Source organism: Gekko japonicus, unplaced genomic scaffold (genome assembly GCF_001447785.1).
Source record: "Gekko japonicus isolate JY-2015 unplaced genomic scaffold, Gekko_japonicus_V1.1 scaffold44, whole genome shotgun sequence".
In the NCBI taxonomy this organism is placed as follows: domain Eukaryota; kingdom Metazoa; phylum Chordata; class Lepidosauria; order Squamata; family Gekkonidae; genus Gekko; species Gekko japonicus.
This window is the reverse complement of record NW_015174845.1, coordinates 907,114-927,287: the sequence shown is the minus strand read 5'-3', so window position 1 is coordinate 927,287 and position 20,174 is coordinate 907,114. Positions and strand designations below refer to the sequence as shown.

Genomic DNA, 20,174 nt, shown 5'->3' with positions numbered 1-20,174 from the left:
CAAAATGTTCCAGTGGCCATTCTAATGGGCATGAATGACTTAAAAGTATCCTTCACTTTGACTCAAAATGAAGCTGTTGTGTATACACAGTGATAAATAACCACTTCAAGAACTCAGTGTGTTCCACTAAATATTTGGTGTGCCTTAGCCCTTGGAGAACTGGAGAGGTGATGTGATAACCATCTCCAAGTACTTGAAGGGCTTATAGAGGATGATGCAGAGTTGTTTTCTGTTGCCCCAGAAGGTCGGACCAGAACCAACAGGTTGAAATTAAATCAGAAGAGTTTTCGGCTAAACATTAGAAAGAACTTCCTGACTTTTGCGGTTCCTCAGTGGAACAGGCTTCCTCAGGAGGAGGTGGGCTCTCCTTCTTTGGAGGTTTTCAAACAGAGGCTAGATGGCCATCTGACAGCAATGCGGATTCTGTGAACTTAGGCAGATCATGAGAGAGAGGGCAGGAAAGGTTGCACCAGTGCTTAGTTTTTGTGGCCCTTTCTTACACGCCACATGTTGACATCATGTCTGGGTTAAAACTCAGATATGATGTTAGTGTGCTGCGTGATGTTGTAAAAACTCTATGGTGTTACCATAGAGCATCAGCTGTCATGATGTGATGTTATTTCTAACCCCCACCATTTCTCCCACCACCCCCAGAGGCAGGGGGGGCATTGGTAGGAGAATGCTTGCCTGAAGCAGCTGGGTGACCTTGGGCCAGTCAGGCTAACCTACCTCACAGGGTGGTGGTTGTGCGGGTGAAATAGAGTAGGAAAGAGTAAGCCGTTTTGGGAGCAAAAAGCATGCTATAAATATCTAAATAAATGTTTGGAGCCAAATCCCTCTGCCTGGATCCCCTGGTCTAAGCCTGCCTTCCCCCTAATATTTGTGTGCAGACTGTCTGTGACTACTCTGGGGCAATGGAATTATACTCTCCACATCCTCAAGGACATTCCCCTCTATTCCTACTCACTGTGCTTCAGGTTTAAACTAAGAGAGTTTAGCTGGGGCTTACCTTCAAGGAGAGCTGGCACAAGTTACCTTGTTTCAAGGAATCCATGCACACTCCTGTGTACCTGGGCACCCTAACAATGTGGCCTCTCTAACAGAGACTGCGTAACCACAGGGAATCAAAAGGGCATCTTCCTTTTGAGAGGATCCTTCCAGTTCCTTGGGGCAGTCTTAAATAATGTCTTTCTTCATTGCTCTTGGTGCGCAGGGAAAAGCACACTGGTGAGCCTTTCTCCTTTCTGTCTCTCATCCTGTAGCCTGGTCTACTTTCCCCACTTTGCATAAGCAATGCTGGTGGTGTTTAAGTGACTCCGATATGCTTTGCTGGAGATTAAGTGGGCAACGATATAAGATGCTCAGGCTATTCTCCTAGACCTTCTGCCACTGGCTAACAGGGAGCTGGCACAATAATATATTGAGGCATAAGGGCTCACTTTTCACACTGGTGCTGGGCTAGGCACTTGAGCTTGCCACTGCCTCAGTCCCTACCACACTGGAGGTCATCCTGCATGGGCTACACCTGGCTCCTAAGCATAACATACTGTGCAGACCAGTTTACCAGTTTACCTGCAGGTGAGGACAGTGGTCTTGTAATGGAGCAGAGGTCCATCAGTGGCTGTTAGCCACAAGGCATAGATGGGGCTATGTGAGGCTATGATGCTCTGTATTTGTAGTGATTGGGGGGCAACAGTGGGAGAAGTCTCTGGAGTACTGGCCCCGCTGGTGGACCTCCTGATGGCATCTAGATTTTGGCCACTGTGTGACACAGAGTGATAAACTGGATGAGCCACTGGTCTGATCCAACATGGCTTCTCTTGTGTTCTGTCCACAACTAGTTAGGAAAGTAGAGTCAGTTTGGTGTAGTGGTTAGGAGTGTGGACTCTAATCTGGGAGAACCAGGTTTGATTCCCCATACTCCACATGCAGCTGCTGGAGTGACCTTGGGTCAGTTACAAGATCTTTCAGAGCTGTTCTCTCACGGGGTGTCTGTTGTGGGGAGGGGGAGGGAAAGGAGATTGTAAGCTGTTCCGAGACTGTGGACAGGTTTCCACCTGAAAATTAAGTCTTGTCTTCCAGACCTTAACCAAAGACCTTTTTGGATCTTTCAAAGGGTGTCTCTCTTCCCCATGCTGTCTCCTGGTGTTACTTTTCCAAAGGCCGTTGCTTAGAGCTGTCTGTTCCATCTGCCAGTCCTTTTCTGGGTCCTTTCAATAGGGTGGGGACATGCTTCCACCTCAGTTCATCCTGTATTCCGAAGGAGGTGACAGAACCAGAACACATTCTGTCCCGCATTGGCCACAAGCCCCTCATCCTGAGAGAAGTAGGGGGCCACCACCTCCGTGTCCAGAGAGCTTTCAAAACATTTTTAAAGCAACGTTTTTGCATTGCTTCATTTCCCTTTTGCAAAGATTGGAGAACAGGGTGAAAGTCCCGCCTAAAGGTTTCCTAGGTCGTTAGCTTAAGGTTTGAATTGCACAACCTAACACAAGCCATGTGCACCCACCAGGACCAGGGCGTTCTTAAAACATTCTTCAGAGGGTGTGCTGCTGCTTGCAATTCACCCCAACTCAGGAATCGTGCTAGACAGCCATCCCTTTGCACATTTTGCTAGTCGTTACAATGTTATCGCTTTGGCTAAGATGACTTTGGTAGGCACATGATTCGGGGGGGGTTTAATATTAAGTTCAGGCAGCACCATCCCTCACCAGGTATATGTAGAACCAATTTGTTCTGTCCCAGGGTTTGGACTACTAGAAGGTGACAAGTAGGGGGAATGGGGAAGTCAGGCCCGCCTGTGTATTTTCCTTCTGCTCATCAAACAGTGGTCCGTGACCTGCCCTGGTTGTTTTTTGTGAATTGTCCTGGATCACTGCCATAGAGCCTTACCCATCAATGCATTCATGACAGTTTAGTGTCCAGCTTTGGGGTCAGGCATTTCTACACCAATAGTAACTGGCTTTAGGCATGAATTCAGAAACACCATCTATGCCTCCCAGTACCTGGCCTAATTCTTTCTTCAAAGAACCTGTCACCTAGTAGGCAGAGAGAACATCCCTGTGTTTGAACCACTGAAAAGCAGCCAAGTAGGAGAATTCACTGGTGGGCCAAAATTCTCTTTAGGATTGGTACAGTGCTTGGGTTTCCCTTTGATGCGGAATACAGAAAGCCCTGGCCTTCTGTCACTGGCTCCATTTGTGAAAATATCCAGCTTTGATGAGCCTTGCAGAGGGACATGCTTCCACCTCAGTTCATCCTGTATTCCGAAGGAGGTGACAGAACCAGAACACATTCTGTCCCGCATTGGCCACAAGCCCCTCATCCTGAGAGAAGTAGGGGGCCACCACCTCCGTGTCCAGAGAGCTTTCAAAACATTTTTAAAGCAACGTTTTTGCATTGCTTCATTTCCCTTTTGCAAAGATTGGAGAACAGGGTGAAAGTCCCGCCTAAAGGTTTCCTAGGTCGTTAGCTTAAGGTTTGAATTGCACAACCTAACACAAGCCATGTGCACCCACCAGGACCAGGGCGTTCTTAAAACATTCTTCAGAGGGTGTGCTGCTGCTTGCAATTCGCCCCAACTAAGGAATTGTGCTAGACAGCCATCCCTTTGCACATTTTGCTAGTCGTTACAATGTCATTCTCCTCCTAATCACCTGCAAGGTGGCTACCTCACCACAATTATAGAGGGGTTCCAGTGTACCCACCTTTCCCACTGTGGCCTGTGACCACTCTGATATATAGGGGTCAGTTAAGAGTTGGGCCATTAGGCTAGGAGCCTTGCAGCATCTTCAAGGTCTAGGTGACTTGATATTATTAACAGTGAGATGTTCACATGATATCCAGTGGGCAGAGACTGAGCCAGTTGAGTGCCAATGAGGTAAAACTGTGTGTGCTCTCTTTATCGCAAGGCCATTCATGCTTGCTTTTTCCCCCACCCTTTTGTAAGGATCCCTATTTTAGAATGACAAGAGACGTGGCCCCGCGGATCGGCTACGCCAAGCCGGCGTTAATGCATTCCGTCTTCTTCCCAGCCTTGCAAGGGGCGCAGACGAAAATGAGCGCCAGTGACCCCAACTCGTCCATCTTTCTCACCGACACACCCAAACAAATAAAAACAAAGGTAAGAGAAGAATTCTCACAGTGCAGCATACAGATACAGTAAATAGTAGATATGTATTTTTAAAAAGTAGATTGCAGTGTGTTTTCTCAGTTTTATTAACTGGTAAGGGAAAAGGCTAGATATCTGTGCCAAGAGCTACTCTCTTCTGGAAGGCTCAGTTTGCCACATTGTTTGTTATCATCTGTGCAGTCTTCCCTTGACCAGAGGGGAAACAAGTTCTGCCAGTTTGCAGCGGAAGTGGCTGTGGAGAGTACTGATTGGCTGGACAACTGTGATCATGCACAGCCTCTCAGGACCAGTCTTTGGACTTAAGACAAACCGTTGGGCTTTTAAAGTAAAAGAACATGTGGCACCCTATGACCGTATAAGTAACCAGTGCTTTAAACAAAAAAAAAATCCCACCACAAGCATGGAAGGAGGAGCCAAGTTAGAGAGGAAATTATTCTTCATTTAAAGAGTGAACACAAAGAGAAGTCTGGCTCTTCCTGTTTGGGGAAGATAGCAGAGGTGACTCTTGTTTCTTACCTGTGTTTATGTCAGGACCCACAGCGACAATGAAGTACACACTTGCAGGAAGGTTTTACTTTATTTGAAGCTATAGGTAGCTTCATTCCTAACAGGAACACTGTTAGAAATGACAGGTAAACTATGTGCATGGAAGGTTATGGTACATTCTATCAGCAACATCCAATTACTATGGTTCCCCCGTGCGCCATGAGGCTTGAGAACCAACTGCTACCCAAAGCAAAACAGGTATGAGCTTCCCACGGCTCATCCTGACTAAAGCCAAAGCAATAACCTCAGCGACTCCTCCAGCGGCCTTGAAAGATACTGGTTGCAGCAGAGCAGCAATTAAGTGCAGGAGAAGGAATGCGCATGAAAAGGGAAACAAAAAAAAATGCTTGGCAGCTTGCTGACAGTTTATAGGCACCCTGATTGAAAAATCCCCTCCATTTCTCTCCTCCTTAGTTTTTGTATAATTTGTACCAAAACATATTTTGAAACTTCTGGGTGTCACACTCACACACACACACACGTAACTATGCCTGCCTGATCCTGGCCCTGGCAACTAAACTAACAGAGGAATATTTAATGTACTAACCATCCTGTTTGTTCACCTGGCATCCGCCAAGAGCTGGCGTAAGTGTGAGGCCTGGTGATGTCATTTCTTCTAAAAATACAGTGCAGGTTTCCATGGCTTCAGGAGTGACCGCCTCGGATATAAATCAGGCTAACAAACAGTCGTCTCCATTGGATGCTTCTCCCTGGCACCAGAAATCACGGGCTGCATGGCGACAGTTGCTAGGCCAGCCAAGCTTTCTGTGCCAGTCTGTGGCTTAGCCACGGCCCTGCACGCTCCCAGTCTGATCAGCCTCGAAGAAGCAAATGCACTTGTTCCCTTGGACTTTGTCTGTGTGGCACTGTGTTTTCCAGCATAGCGTCTCTACATCCTGAATGGGTTGGATCCAACCGCCTTTCCCACTTACAGACTGGGGAAGAGGGAAGCCCCCTTTGGCCACCAAAAAGGGTATTCACAGGTGTCGTGGGACCTGCATGGACAGAAGCTGTATTGAGGTGGGAAGTTGGGCCAGACTGAGCAAAAGAGGGGGGGAAAGTTGGCAGGATCCAACCCGAAGTGTTGTGGGCGTGTTGCGCTGTGGCATTCGTACAAAACGGTGAATCACAAAAGACAAATGTTTGACGGGACAAAACACGATTCTCAGGTATGTTGTGAAATACCTCCAGGGCACTTTGGCAGCTGTGTATGTTCTCCTTAAGAGTGAGCTCCCCAGTGGTTGGAAGGGTAAAACTGAAAAATGAGTCTCAGTCGCAGGAAAGTAGTGGCTAGCAAAAGCCTGTAGAGAGCCAGCGTGGTATAGAGGTTATAGTGTCAGGCTAGGATCTGAGAGGCCCGGGTTTGAATCCTCACTCTTCCAGGGACGTTTGCCGGGTGAACTTGGGGCAGTCAAACACTTTCAGCATCACCTAATTCCCACGGTGGTGGTGAGAAAAAAATGGAGGAGAGGAGAATGCTGTAAAATGAAGGGAACGGGGGAGAGGAGGATGCTTTGGGTCGCCCTCGGTGGGAAAGGCAGGGTAGAAACGAAGTAGATCAGTTAAAGAGCCTCCTGGATCAAGGGAACACTTCTTGCATGGGGAAAGGTGAACCAGCCCACCATATCCAGTCTCTCTCATAGCTGATTTAGCTATGAAAAGAAAAGTACTATTTTTTCACCAAACGGGCAAGCCAAGCAGGTAGAGGAAGAGGTACTTTTCTCCCTTTCTCACAATACAAGAACTCGTGGGCACTCCATGAAATTGCTGAGCGGTCGGGTTAGAATGGATAAAAGGAAGTACTTCTTCACCCAGAGAGTGATTAACACATGGAATTCACTGCCACAGGAAGTGGTGGCGGCTACAAGCATGGACGGCTTCAAAAGGGAATTAGATAAGCATATGGAGCAGAGGTCCATCAGTGGCTATTAGCCACAAGGTATAGATAGGGGCTCTGGGGCAAGTGATGCTCTGTCATCTTGGTGCTTGGGGGGGTCAACAGTGGGAGGGCTTCTAATGTCCTGGCCCCACTGGTGGACCTCCTGATGGCACTGGTATTTCTGGCCACTGTGTGATACAGAGTGTTGGACTGGATGGGCCTTTGGCCTGATCCAACATTGGCATCTCTTATGTTCTTAAGACTCTTGGTGACAGAGGAAGATTTCGGTCTCATCTGTTTTGGTCATGCGTGGAGTAAGCCGGGTTTCCTCCATTTGACGGGCTCCACATTCTTTCTGAATTGGTAGTTTCAGGAGGCTGAATGACTACCTTAATGAATCTATCTTTTTTTATTTCTTGCAGCTGTATTTTGGGCACACTTGAAAATCATTGCATAGTTGGCAAGCATTTATTCGTCTAGAGCAGGGGACCCCAAATCCCTTTCTGAGCCTGTGGGCACCTTTGGAATTCTGACATAGCTCGGAAGGCATAGCCACAAAATGGCTGCCACAGGGGGTCGGAGCCAGTAACAAAATGGCTGCTGCAGCAGCTGCAGTCACACAGTGAAGATCCTTGTGCTGTGGAGGCAGCTTCTGTCAAACCAATGTTTTAAAAAATCTGCACAGCCAATGAGAAATCTTGCTAGGCAAAAGCCCCATCTGGCCCCATCCACTTTCTGAAAACACTTGGCATGCGCCGGGAAAATTGTCGGCTGGCACCATGGCGCCCGCCACATTGGGAACCCCTGATCTAGAGCTGTTAGCTGTGCGGGCCCCTTGGTATGGCAGATCTCGCTTGCTCCTGCTTTCTGCCAGTGGGCTCACTGTAGCCCAGGTGGATGTGAGTCAGAGGCAGAACAGAGTGTGGGCTGTCTCCTGATGACCTCTGGTCCTTTCCGTCCATCTGAGATTCTAAGAGTCGAGCTGCAGAAATACCATCAGACGGAATACACATAATCCCATTGTACTTAACAAATTTTAATGTGTTGGTCGCTAAACTGTTTATGTGTCCAAAGCAGGCTTGCAAATACGGTGGGTTCAGGTTGCAGACCGTTACCGCTGGATGGAAAGTGCCATCCAAACGATTGCCTGGCCATATCCTGAAATCCCTTTTTTTCCTGTTCTAGATCAACAAGCATGCCTTCTCTGGTGGGAAAGACACTGTCGAAGAGCACCGGAAGTACGGGGGCAATTGCGATGTGGATGTCTCTTACATGTACCTCACGTTCTTCCTTGAAGATGATGACAAGCTAGAGCAGATCAAACAGGTAAGCCGTTTTGGGCTGCTGCTGCCTCCCCATAGGGTTGCATCTCCACTGCCGCTATGATAAAACCCCAGAGGCAGACAACCTTTTGCAGTTCTCCTGAAACATTTGCATTTCCCTCTATTACTCTTCTTGCATGTGAGTGGGTGCGTCTGTCTCTTGAGGGCCTTGCTCCACTAGGAAGAGCTCATCTACACTCCGTTGGAATAATGGGAACAGCATAAATCCAGTGGCTGCAAAGACGGTGGTTCTGAACTGCCTCAAAAGAAATGTGTCCACTATTCTCTCTCAAGATAATTCCTGGGGAAACCAATAGGCAGAGATTCTTCTTCTCTCATTTGTCATAAGGTTATGTGCTTGCGTAACAGCCTTACTCTGAGGGCACAGCCTGGTGAACAACACTGCTGCTCAGAGGGAACTTCCCCAGTAAGGGGTAGGGCCAGACCTGGTAACCTTTAACCCCACACATACACTCTGTCATCTCTTCAGTCTCCAGGGACAGCAAATCCATCGGCCACCACCACCAAGGCTTTTTATATAGGAGTGGGATCAAGATGGGTAGCCATGTTAGTTTGTCTGTAGCAATAGAAAAGAGCAAGAGTCCAGTAGCACCTTAAAGACTAACAAAATTCCTGCCGTGCTGTGTCGTCTTGCAGTTGCGTCGCCCCGACTCCACCTCCATCCGATCTGGTCGTCGCCTCCTCGGAACGCCGGATGCCACCATTGTTCTTTCGCCGCCACTTAAACAAAATTTGTTAGTCTAAGGCACTACTGGACTCTTGCTCTTTTTGACTGCTATATATTGGGGGGGGGAATACCTTGGATTTCCTCCCTCCCTGTGATCTGTGCCAGAAGGATCCTCACTTCCCTCGGCTCCCATGGCAGACTCCCAACAGGCAAGTGAGCTAAACTCCACACAGAAGTGAGGAGGGGAAAAAGCACACCCAGAAATGTAACACAGATGGAACACATGAAGCTGCCCTATACTGAATCCGACCATTAGTCCATCAAGATCAGTATTGTCCACTCAGACTGACAGCGGTTCTCCAGGGTACCAGGAAGAGGCTTTTTGCACCACCTGCTGACTGGTCCTTTTTAACTCGTGACAACTTGCTTAAGAACAGAAGGTATATAGGGGAATCTCTTGATGCTGTGGGATATTGAACAGCTGAAATGGCAATGCATTGGTGGAACATGGTGCCGTGCTCCTCTCACTTATACATACACACACACAAAGTTTTCCCTTGTATGACTTCCGGGTGACGCGCTTGTGTCTGTTGTGGGGAGGGGAAGGGAAAGGAGTTTGTAAGCCGCTCTGAGACTCCGAGTGAAGGGCGGGCTATAAATCCAGTCTCCTCCTCCTCCTGGGGACTGAACCTGGGACCTTTTGTATGCAAAACAGAGGTTCTCCCACTGAGCCACAGCCCCTCCTAATATACTTCAAGGCAGGGAAGTCAACAGCAAAGCATAAACGCTAATGTCTGTTAATTGTTTAACACCTTCCTCCCTCTACACCAAGAAGGAAAAGGAGCTAACCCATCCATGGCTTCTTGAAGCCAATTCTAGCAACAGACTAAGAACCCAACTGTGTGATCTTCACTGGCCATACCCTTTAACTCGTGACAACTTGCTTAAGAACAGAAGGTATATAGGGGAATCTCTTGATGCTGTGGGATATTGAACAGCTGAAATGGCAATGCATTGGTGGAACATGGTGCCGTGCTCCTCTCACTTATACATACACACACACAAAGTTTTCCCTTGTATGACTTCCGGGTGACGCGCACGTCAGGGTGGGGCCTCCGGGGCCCGATCCGGCGGCGGCGAATGGGCCTCTGGGGCAGGGGTTTCCCCGCCCCCCGGGGGGACTTGGGAAGCCTACTTGGCCCAGTCGCAAAGCCAAGGTTGAGGACTGGCAAAACTCCTGGCACTGTGCTCCTGTACTTGGTCCTGTGTGAGTGGTGACTCACGAAAGCTCATCCCATGCAGCAAATGTTGTTATCACTTAAGGTGCTACTGGAGTCTTGCTGTTTTCTTCTGCTACAGACAGACTAACACGGCTCCCCATCTTGATCTTGGTCCTGTTTGTTCCTGCAGCTGCATTTTTGGCACAAGGTCAAGTAGTGATTTGAAACTTCCTGGTAAATTCTGGCAATCTCCTTGTGAGAACCAGCAGCATGCAGTTTTTGTTTTGTTTTGTTTTGCAAAATTACAAGTGTTTTGATTGAGAAGTTCATCAAGGCATTTGAGTCCCACAGGCATAAATTAAAATAGTCAAAGATTCATCATGTGTTGTGGAACAGAGTGTGGGGGGGATTAAAGGGTTTAAGGGATAGTTAATCTGTGTTATGTGTCCAGAGTAAGTTGACTGTCTTTTCCAGATGCTGCTGGCTATAACTGCTGATATTCTCTTGGCAGGCCTATACAAGCGGAGCCCTCTTAACAGGAGAGCTGAAGAAGGCACTGATTGAAACACTGCAGCCCTTGATCGCGACTCACCAGCAAAGGCGAAAGCAAGTCACGAGTGAAATGGTGAAGGAATTCATGACTCCAAGGAAGCTGGCTTTCGACTACTAATTCCAGACCACGCATGTTAATTTGTCCATACCTGTAGCACAGTGGATCAATGTTATCGTAGCGTTTTTGTTGTTACGTTGCCTCTCCCTAATTTATATATGGGCACCAGTTGGCGTTGCTTCTTAAGGCAGTTAAACCTTCAAAGTTCGTCCTCGTTCATCAGTAGCAACTGTATGAGAAAATGTTAAGATGCTCTCTGTACGGTTCAGAAGAGACTGGCATTGGGTGAAGACTTCATGTATATATATTTTTATTTTACCATTTAAAGGGATACAAAATGAAAAGATTTGATTGGGCTGTAATGCTGGCTAACAGCATAACCTGATGAACTCGTCTTGTGGACTTTGGTGCCTAAAATGCTAAAATCACATTAATAAAAGAAAATCATGTTAACATCAGAGTCTACTATCTTGGGAGCTTTTAAGCATATTTTCATTGCGGGTAGGAGTTTTTGTTTCAAAGATGGCTTTGTCCTGAATGCTGCCTTCTCTTCAAGGAGTTTAAGTGCAAAGGGATTTGACTCTGGTACTGTGTCTTCTCAAAAGTTAATTCTTTTGATCAGCCAGTGAATTTCACAAGCTCACTCTAAAGTGTACAAATATTCCTGCAGTGTGTTTTTTTAATAAAAAGCATAAATTGGTTTATGGATATTACTGTGAACGATGCCTGCTTGGCATTTATGCTGACATGTACATTTTACTCATTCAGGGAGACTTCAGAAAATATGTGCTGTACAGTTCAACCCTATAAAGAGGGGAAAGATAATAATAGCAATTATTTCTTAGGGGTTGGGTGGAGTACAGGGGTATTATCCCAGCAGAGGTGTTGTGCAAAGGTTGACAATGCCCATCCGATAACTGAGAACTAAAAATGGTCAGGCTATGCTGTGTTGTTAGTGATTTGTCTCTTGGCAAAGGATGTACTTTTCTTTCTCTTACTGTGTCATATTGTTCCAATTAGGAGCATTATCTCTCTGAGTGTCTCTCTCTCTCTCTCTTTGGTGTCCTGATAACCTTTCTGCAAGAAATACTCTGCAGAATACAGCCCTCCCATGGCCATGACATATTCCCCGTGCAGTAAGTTATCTGCTTCGCTAGACAAATTGAAATAAAGCTCCCTGTTTTTCATTCTGTTTTTGTGTCATAAGGACTAGACATAGACTGGAACCCCATTCATCAGGACCGCTGTTTTTATGTCTTAAAGTAGAAGAGTGATCATTAGATGCATGTGCAGATGACAGAACTCTATATGATATGAGGCTTCCATGCTGAATTTACTATAAGGTGTTTAGAAACTTACATGCCACAAATCCTAAAAGGTCAGCAGATTATATATTCCTTATTAAGTAAATCTGTGTTTAAACGTACTTGTAACATGGATGTATGCAGCTAACGATAAGATTATGCCGTTCGCCAAGCCTGCAGCAAATCAGTTGAGTCTTCTACCAAGAACCATTTTGGTGTAGTGGTTAAGTGCACGGACTCTAATCTGGGAGAACCGGGTTTGATTCCCCACTCTTCCACTTGCAGCTGCTGGATGACCTTGGGTTAGTCATAAGTTCTTTCAGAGCTGATCTCTCGAGCAACTATCGAAAGAGCTCTCTCAGCCCCACCAACCCCACAGGGTATCAGTTGTGGGGAGAGGAGGGGAAAGGAAAGGAGATTGTCAGCTAAGTGACGGGCGCAGATAAATCCAATCTCGTCATCTTCTTCTACCTCAATTTCAGTAGTTCTAGTTTCTAATGCTCGTCAATCAACCCTTACTTGAGATCAAAACTAGGCAATAAGATTGCTCTCCACTTGAGAGAGAGCACGACAGGCCCCGTGCTGCAAAATTTTACTTTCCAGTTTCATTTCTGTGTTTGGGGTTGCCAGCAAGTCCAATTCCATTTATATATTAGTAGATAACTTATCTTTGGAGAACACAAAGCGAAACCCCGGGGATGTGTTATGCATGAAAACAGTGTGGCGTTTGAAATTCTAGCTGATACTAAGCTCTAGCTTTGAAGAGCACCGCTGCTTTAAAGGGGGGGGAAGTCTTGTTTCCAGAGACAACATGAACATTTTTCCTATACCATATCTATTAATGGAAACTCATTAGGGGCTGTCGCAGCTATTCAAACAGTGCATGTGTTAATTATTGTATAAGCCCTACTTCTATTATTTTCCTTTGTATCTTATTTTTAAAATCTCCCCTTTTCCCTCGTGAGTCCCCTTTTGTTTCATTTATTTTGTTCAGACTGTGGAGCCTGTAGGCAGGGGCCTGTTCTGATTTTCTTCTTGTTCAGCGCCTAGGGTATTATAAGCGCTCGTATAAATTAAGTGATGCTTGTATCAGCCTGCAGTTCGTCCCCCTGAACTGCTTACAAAAGGGCTCATGCTCACAGATGCATTATGGTCATCCATGCACCACAGAAATTAAGTTTTAGAGGTAATGGTAACTGGACTTGTGACTCAAAGGATTCACTGGGCAGTTACAGATGTTGGCTTAATGCAAACAGAATGACAAGCATGGAAGTAAAGGGTGAGCAAGTGCAATTCTGATTTTCTGCAGTGTACATAGTTTGATTATCAGAGTGTGGTCTTTTTTTTTTAGTCTGGTCTAAGAGTTAGATGACGTAGGCCTTGTCTGCACTAATTGTCCTGCTGGAGAGAGAACAAAGGCCTCCACCTTTTCCTTTAGGGCCAAACTACACGTTACTGTTTTTAAAGAATTGGGTCCTCCAGGTTCCCCACAGAACATCTGCAGGGAGTGGCTTCTTTTCAAAAAACAAAAGTCCAAACAAGATTTGAATCAATGCACAGGGGGGAGTAAAGACCTGCTCCCCCCCCCAGCCATTTTCTAATGCAAAAACTACCCTGGGAGGGAGTTATTTCCCCAATTTTTGCTGCTCAACTTGGAGTATCTGTGCACATGGAGCAGCTGTTTGGGCTCTCCTTTTTTAAAGAAGCCATTTCCCTCTGCTGCAGGGATCACAAGTTCCCAAGGCCTAACTCTTTAAAATCAGTAATGTGTAGTTGGACCCTTACATCACGCCGGTCACATCATAACCAGGTGCTCTAAACAAAGGGGAAGACCCTGCTTGAGAGCACCTGGAGACATCTGAAAGGTTGCTCTTAGGATGAAGTGTGCCTTGGTCTGATGCAACAAGTCACTGTTTATGTGTTTGTGCCCATGAGTTAAAGCTGGTGTACATCTGGCGGATTTAAAGCTCTGGTGTACCTCCTGTGCTAGTTGCACTGGATGCATTTGGCAATCCCAAAATTGTACCAGTTTCAAGATAGCATGCAATACGTATGCATGCAGACAGGAATCAGCAAATGGCCTGCTGCAAGCTACCACAGGTTCTTGCGTCTGGTAATATTGTGGCAGCTGATTTTCAAAATCCTTGCCTTACCAGTTTACATAATCAACTTTTTAAAAAATTGTGTTTGTACAAGGTCCAAGGAAAATAATGGAGAAGCCAACCCCACTCTCGTCGAACAGCTTTGTAAGGTCAATGAAAAAGAAATTGCTTTTTGAACAATGCACAACAACTGTAGAAACCAAAACCTGCACAAAATAAAACAGAGATTCTGTAGTACAACACTGTCTTAGCAGTTATTACCTATTTGAAGAAGAAGAAGAAGAGTTTGGATTATTCCCCCGCCCTTCACTCGGAGTCTCAGAGCAGCTTACAATCTCCTTCCCTTCCTCTCCCTACAACAGACACTCTGTGAGGTAGGTGGGGCTAAGAGAGCTCTTTCGAGAACTGCTCGTGAGAGATCAGCTCTGAAAGACCTTGTAACTGACCCAAGGTCACACCAGCAGCTGCATGTGGAGAAGTGGGGAATCAAACCTGGTTCTCCCAGATTAGAGTCCATGCTCCTAACCACTACACCAAACTGGCCCTTCACGGCCTAGGACCCACCTATCTGAAAGACTGTCTTCTCCCATGTGTTCCTATGGCCCAGGTACTGTTGTCTGACATACTCCGGAACCCAGGCCTTTTCCATTGTGACTGTGTCATGAGCTCCCTAATGAGATGGATAGCCCCCTTATTGGAGGTTCTACAATGTATAGGCCAACAGAGATACCTTCCTTGCAGTAAATTAGAGGGGAAAGCATCAAAACACGCTCTAGAGAAAGCCCATCAATACTTTTCATATGTAATATTAGAGAGATACGGTGCTGCTGCAAATTTTGCTTTTGTGGTATGTATCACTTCGTTTTGAGCTTTTTGCATGACAGTGACTTATAAACCTTGCCTGCTACTGCAAATTCAATTGTTGCCATGCGTCTAGTTCTCCATGTGGCATCTGCTTCATGGAGAAGACTTGCCACAATTTGGAAACTGAGTCACAACTTAAAGCCATATGCCATGGGCATGAACAAAAGCCATGTGGGATGGGAGCTGTAGCATGGAGGGGAATTGAAAAAGCTGGCCAGATCCAACCCCTAGGGTGCAAGTGAGATGCACCAGGTTTGTGCACCAGGTTTGCCCTTGGGTATGTTCCATCACTGAAACACCCCACATAGTGGTAGTTTACCTCCGTTTCTCTGCTCTTCAAGAAAAATCTTGCCTGTGGCACGGTCTAGCCTGAAAAGAGTGCCCTTTCTGATACTATAAAGCAATCATTTCAGAATCGTTTCCCATCTCATCTTGTCTGCCAAGGCACACCTCGGCATTTCAGAGGATTCTAGAACACGTTCTAGGCAAATATTTAGTTCTCACAGAACACTCTTGGATGTCACCTTGCCAAATACGAACTGCAAGCACAGCCAAGAACATGCCTCCCTTACTCTGCAAATGTGCTTGCAGGAAATGATCAGTCACGGTGTCCCAGCTGACATTCAGGGGAACTTGCCTTCCATTAGTTGCTCAGGAAATGCCACTGAGTTTCAGAGGAAACAGGAAAGGCTTTTTAGGTTTACCATCCTCAAGGTGGGGCCTGGAGTTCTCTCTAAAGAAGAAGAGATTGGATTTATACCCCGCCCTTCACTACCCAAAGGTGTCTCAGAGCGGCTTACAAACTCCTTTCCCTTCCCCCTCCCCACAACAGACACCCTGTGAGGTAGGTCACAGGACAACTGATCTCCAGATTACAGAGATCACTTGCCCTGGAGGAAACAGATTGAGATGGGTAGCCGTGTTAGTCTGTCTGTAACAGCAGGGCTTTTTTTGTAGAAAAAGCCCAGCAGGAACTCATTAGCATAATAGGCCATACCCAACAGCAGGAACTCATTAGCATATTAGGCCACACCCCTGACAGCACAGCTCAATTGCATATTAGGCTACACCCCCATGTTACCAGAAGTGTGGTCATCCAGCCACACCCACCTTTTGCTTCTTATTCTCTTTACCTTGTTTGTTGTCAAAATACAGGGCTTTTTGCATGTTAGGCCACACACCCCTAATTGTAGCCAATCAGAATGAGTTTCTGCTGTTGGGTGTGTCCTATTATGCTAATGAGTTCCTGCTGGGCGTGGCCAACTTGGGAGCCAGCCGGAACTCCGTTCCCGTGCGTTCCTGCCCAAAAATAGCCTTTTGTAGCAGTAGCAAAGAGCAGGAGTCCATTAGCCAGTTTGGTATAGTGGTGAGGAGTGGCAGACTCTAATCTGAAGAACTGGGTATGATTCCCCACTCCTTCACATGTAGCTAGCTGGGTGACCTTGGGTCAGTCACAGTTTCCTCAGAGCTGTCCTCTCAAGAGCAATTCTCTCAGAGCTCTCTCTGCCGCACCCACCTTGCAGGGTGTCTGTTGTGGGAAGAGGAAGGGGAGGAGACTATAAGCCGCTCTGAGTGAAGGGCAGGGTACAAATCCAACTCTTCTTCTCCTTAAAGACTAACAAAATTTGTGGCAGGGTCTGAGCTTTCGTGAGTCGCTGCTCACTTCTTCAGACCCAGAAAAGCTCACCCGTGCCACAAATTTTGTTAGTCTTTAAGGTGCTAATGGACTCCTGCTCTTGTCTACTCCTGGAGGAAATGGCAGCCTGGGAAGGTGTACAGTACAGCAACACATCCCTGCTGTACCCCAGGCACCACCATTGAAATCTCCAGAAATTTCCCAAGGCAGACTTGGCAACCATAGTTGTTTGGAAGGGGGCCTGGCAAGAGATGAGACTTGTTGAAGAGTGGGACGCTAGATTCCACCCGACATTCTGCATGCAAATAAAGATGCTGTGTTACTGAGTCAGAGACCCTCCTTCTCTAAACTTGGTGGTGGAAAGTGCTGTAAGTCACAGCTGAGTTATAGAGAAACCCCCCCCCCAAAAAAAGGGTTTTCAAGGCAAGAGACAGAGAAAGGTGGTTTGCCACTGCCTACCTCTGCATAGCAACCCTGGACTCCCTGTGCAAGTATTAACCAGCCTGACCCAGCTCAGCTTCCCGGATCTGACATGATCAGTCTAGCCTGGGCCATCCGGGTCATGCCCCCCTAAGCTTGTTGTTGGTTTTTGCCATCAACTCACAGGTGGCTTATGGAGACCCCACAGGGTTTTCAAGGAAGAAATGCCCAGAGGTAGTTTGCAGTTGCCTGCCTCCATGTCACAACCCTGATATTCCTTGGAGGTCCCCCATCCAAAAACTAGCCAGGGCCAGCCCTGCTTAGCTTCTGACGAGATCAGTCTAGCCTGGGATATCCAGGTCAGAGCCCCCTAAGCTTATGGATAGATAAATAAAAACAGAGCCACCTACCGGAGAAGTCAGGTTATTGTAGGTAAAGGTTTCCCTTGTTCGAAAGCCAGTCGAATCCAACGCTAGGAATCCAAGCCGAAGAGCCAGCACTGTCCAAAGACATTTCCGTGGTCATGTGGCCAGCATGACTAGATGCGGAGGCGCATGGAACACTGTTACCTTCCCACCGAAGTGGTCCCTATTTATCTACTTGTGATTTCTTGCTTTTGAACTGCTAGGTTGGCAGGAGCTGGGACCAGAGATGGGAGCTCACTCTGTCATGTGGCACTCGGGTCTCGAACTGCCAAACTACTGACCTTCCGGCATCTCTGTTTATCCTAGGGCACACACCTCTCTTCCCCCTTCCTGCAGTCCTTCCCTGAGAAAGCGTGCTGTGTCAAGCAAGCTGAGATGCTTTTGCCTGGCATGTCAAATGCCCACATCATGAATAAAAAACAGCAATTATCCTTGCCAAACATAAAATGTCCCATCAGGGAATAAATGAGCTTCTAATGGCCCAGACAGGAAAACCCATGAAATTGTTCCCCATAAAGTAACACAGCAGTTAATTGAAGGCCATTAACCTTTTCTTATGCAACAGATCTTGTTCCCACTAAAGGCTGCCTTTTCAGCCAAGCAAATTTTACACCAGGAAGGTTAAATGTGATTTCCTCATCCTGTCTGGTGGCCTTGTGAGTTCAGCGCTTGACACAACAGAGCCGTTCTCCTGTAAAGTCACCATTACTAGGTCAGGGTCAGTGCAACATTTAGAATGCCAAACTCCTGTGATGCACAAATCAACATCTCTGCTGGAATTCATTTATGACTCTGCATATCCATTGGCCAGGTTTCTGTAAGGTAAAGGTAATGGTAAAGGTAAAGGTTCCCTTGCTCGAAAGCCAGTCAAATCCGACTCTAGGGTTGCGGTGCTCATCTCCGTTTCAAAGCCTAAGAGCCAGCGCTGTCCGAAGACGTTTCCGTGGTCATGTGGCCGGCATGACTAAACACCAAGGCGCACGGAACGCCGTTTCTGTAGTCAGCGTTAAATAAGCTTTGCTGCTCAACAACATGGTATTTGGTGTTCCCTCAGTGATTCCTCCATCTGCATCTGATCAATCGCTGTTTTTATCTCTTTGTAAGTAGTTTAGCTCTGTTTTTAATTGTTTTAATGATGTGTGCTGGAGAAGAGGAGTTAATGGTTTGAAAGTGTGATTTTTATTATGTATGGTTTAATTTGTTAAGCCACCTTGGAGGCCCTTGTGAGGAAAGAAAGGTGGGAGAGAAATTTTGTAAGGTTAACTAAGGCTGAGGCAGGAGGCAAGGTCCAGGTGTCTAAATGAGGCAACAGAGCTGATTTTAAAAATAGTTAAGTCAGGGTTTAGGCTCAGAAGCAGCATTTGACTTGGACACTGGCTTTGATCCCCCTTTTCTTCTCTCAGCAAGTTGCTTCAGAGACTAAGAGAGCCCTCAACAGGAATGGCTGAGCCACAGGTGTGAAAGACTATGAGGCGGCACATCAGGAACCCCGAGGCTGACTTGGTGGTAGTCATAAGATGTGGGAAGTCAGTTATTTTGTGGCCTTGTTATTACATGTTATTTCCCCCCCTGTGATTCTAAGGCTGAAAATATACTTCTCTTAATGACAGACTAGACAAAAAGAATGGAGATTCTAAGGCTGAAAATATACTTCTCTTAATGACAGACTAGACAAGATGAATGGATCTTCCATCGTTTTTAAAAGCAGCTCAGGATGTGTGACTGGCCATGGTGCTGGGAGAGGATGGTTTAACTCTTTTCCCTCACACACACACACTCTATTTGTCTTGCAGGGAAAGGTATACAGTTATTTAGCTTTCCTCTGTAGAACAAACAGCAGCTACAGAAGACAGAGGAGAAAGAGTGATTCAGACAAAGAGAATAGAATAAGGAGAAAGTGGTAATCTCCCCCCTCCCCTTCTCTAGCATCATGGCCTGAAAGAAGTCCTCCACCCTTTATAACTACTACTACTAAGCTAGGGTTGCCAGCCTCCAGGTGGGGGCTGGAGATCTCCTGCTTTTACAACGGATCTCCAGCTGACAGAGATCAGCTCCCCTGGAGAAAATGGCTGCTTTGAAGGGTGGACTCCGTGGCCTGGTACCATGCTGAGGCCCCTCCCCTCCCCAAACCCCACCCACTCCTGGCTCTGCCCCCAAAGTCTCCAACTGTTTTCCAACCCAGACCTGGCAACCCTATTCTAAGCTTTTTTTTCTCCCATCATCTTATTTGGTTTGGTCCTTGTACAATAAAATCTTAGGTTTTAATAGCAACTTTCCCCTTCATATTTTATTTATATAGTCATTAATTCATTCACTTCTGTCCTGCTTTTCTCCCCAATGGTAACCCAAAGCAGCTTACAATTAGGAAAATAAAGTACAAACATTCAAGAAGAAGAAGACTAGGTTTTTATACCCTGCTGTTCTCTGCCCTAAGAAGTCTCAAAGCAGTTTACAATCACCTTTCCCTTCCTCTCCCCACAACAGTCACCTTGTGAGGCAGGTAAGGCTGAGTTCTGAGAGAACTTTGACTGGCCCAAGGTCACCCAGCAGGTGTCATGTGAAGGAATGGGGAATCAAACCTGGTTAGATTAGAGATCCAGATTACATTAGAGATCCAGATTAGAGTCCACCGCTCTTAACCACGACACCACACTGGCTCCCACAGAAACATCCAAAACAGAAGGGGGAGAAGAGACTTGCAGAAGCAGACCAGGTCTCTCTCTTAGGAGTTCACACCCCTGGCCACACCTGTAGAAGGGGGTGGAGGCAAACTCAGCCAGATCTTATTCCACTGCTTCTAGTCAGCTGGCAGGATTCAAAATTGGATAAATCTAAGAGCATTTTAGAATTTCTTAAACTGGGTTTTTCTCAGCATGTTAGGACAGTGGGTTGCAGGGATTTTCCAAAGTTATCTTGGTTGCTATGTATTGGGACTGAATCATTCCAAGTCTGTCACCCTAGAGACTGTCTGAGCTTGGAGCACAAGAACAATAGCCTACCAGGAATCTGAAAGTAACCAATCAAGT

The 20,174-nt window shown here is 46.5% G+C and overlaps 1 protein-coding gene across 1 annotated transcript in view; it reads left to right on the top strand.

Annotated features, from left to right (window-relative positions):
* WARS (tryptophanyl-tRNA synthetase) overlaps positions 1-11,622 on the top strand; it is a 29,125-nt gene extending 17,503 nt beyond the window's left edge. Inside the window, exons 9-11 of the mRNA XM_015424441.1 lie at positions 3,950-4,123; positions 7,743-7,883; positions 10,299-11,622. Coding sequence (XP_015279927.1) covers positions 3,950-4,123; positions 7,743-7,883; positions 10,299-10,457 — 474 coding nt within the window. The 3' untranslated portion in view covers positions 10,458-11,622. The remainder of the gene's footprint in view (positions 1-3,949; positions 4,124-7,742; positions 7,884-10,298) is intronic.
* The last annotated feature ends 8,552 nt before the right edge of the window (positions 11,623-20,174 follow it).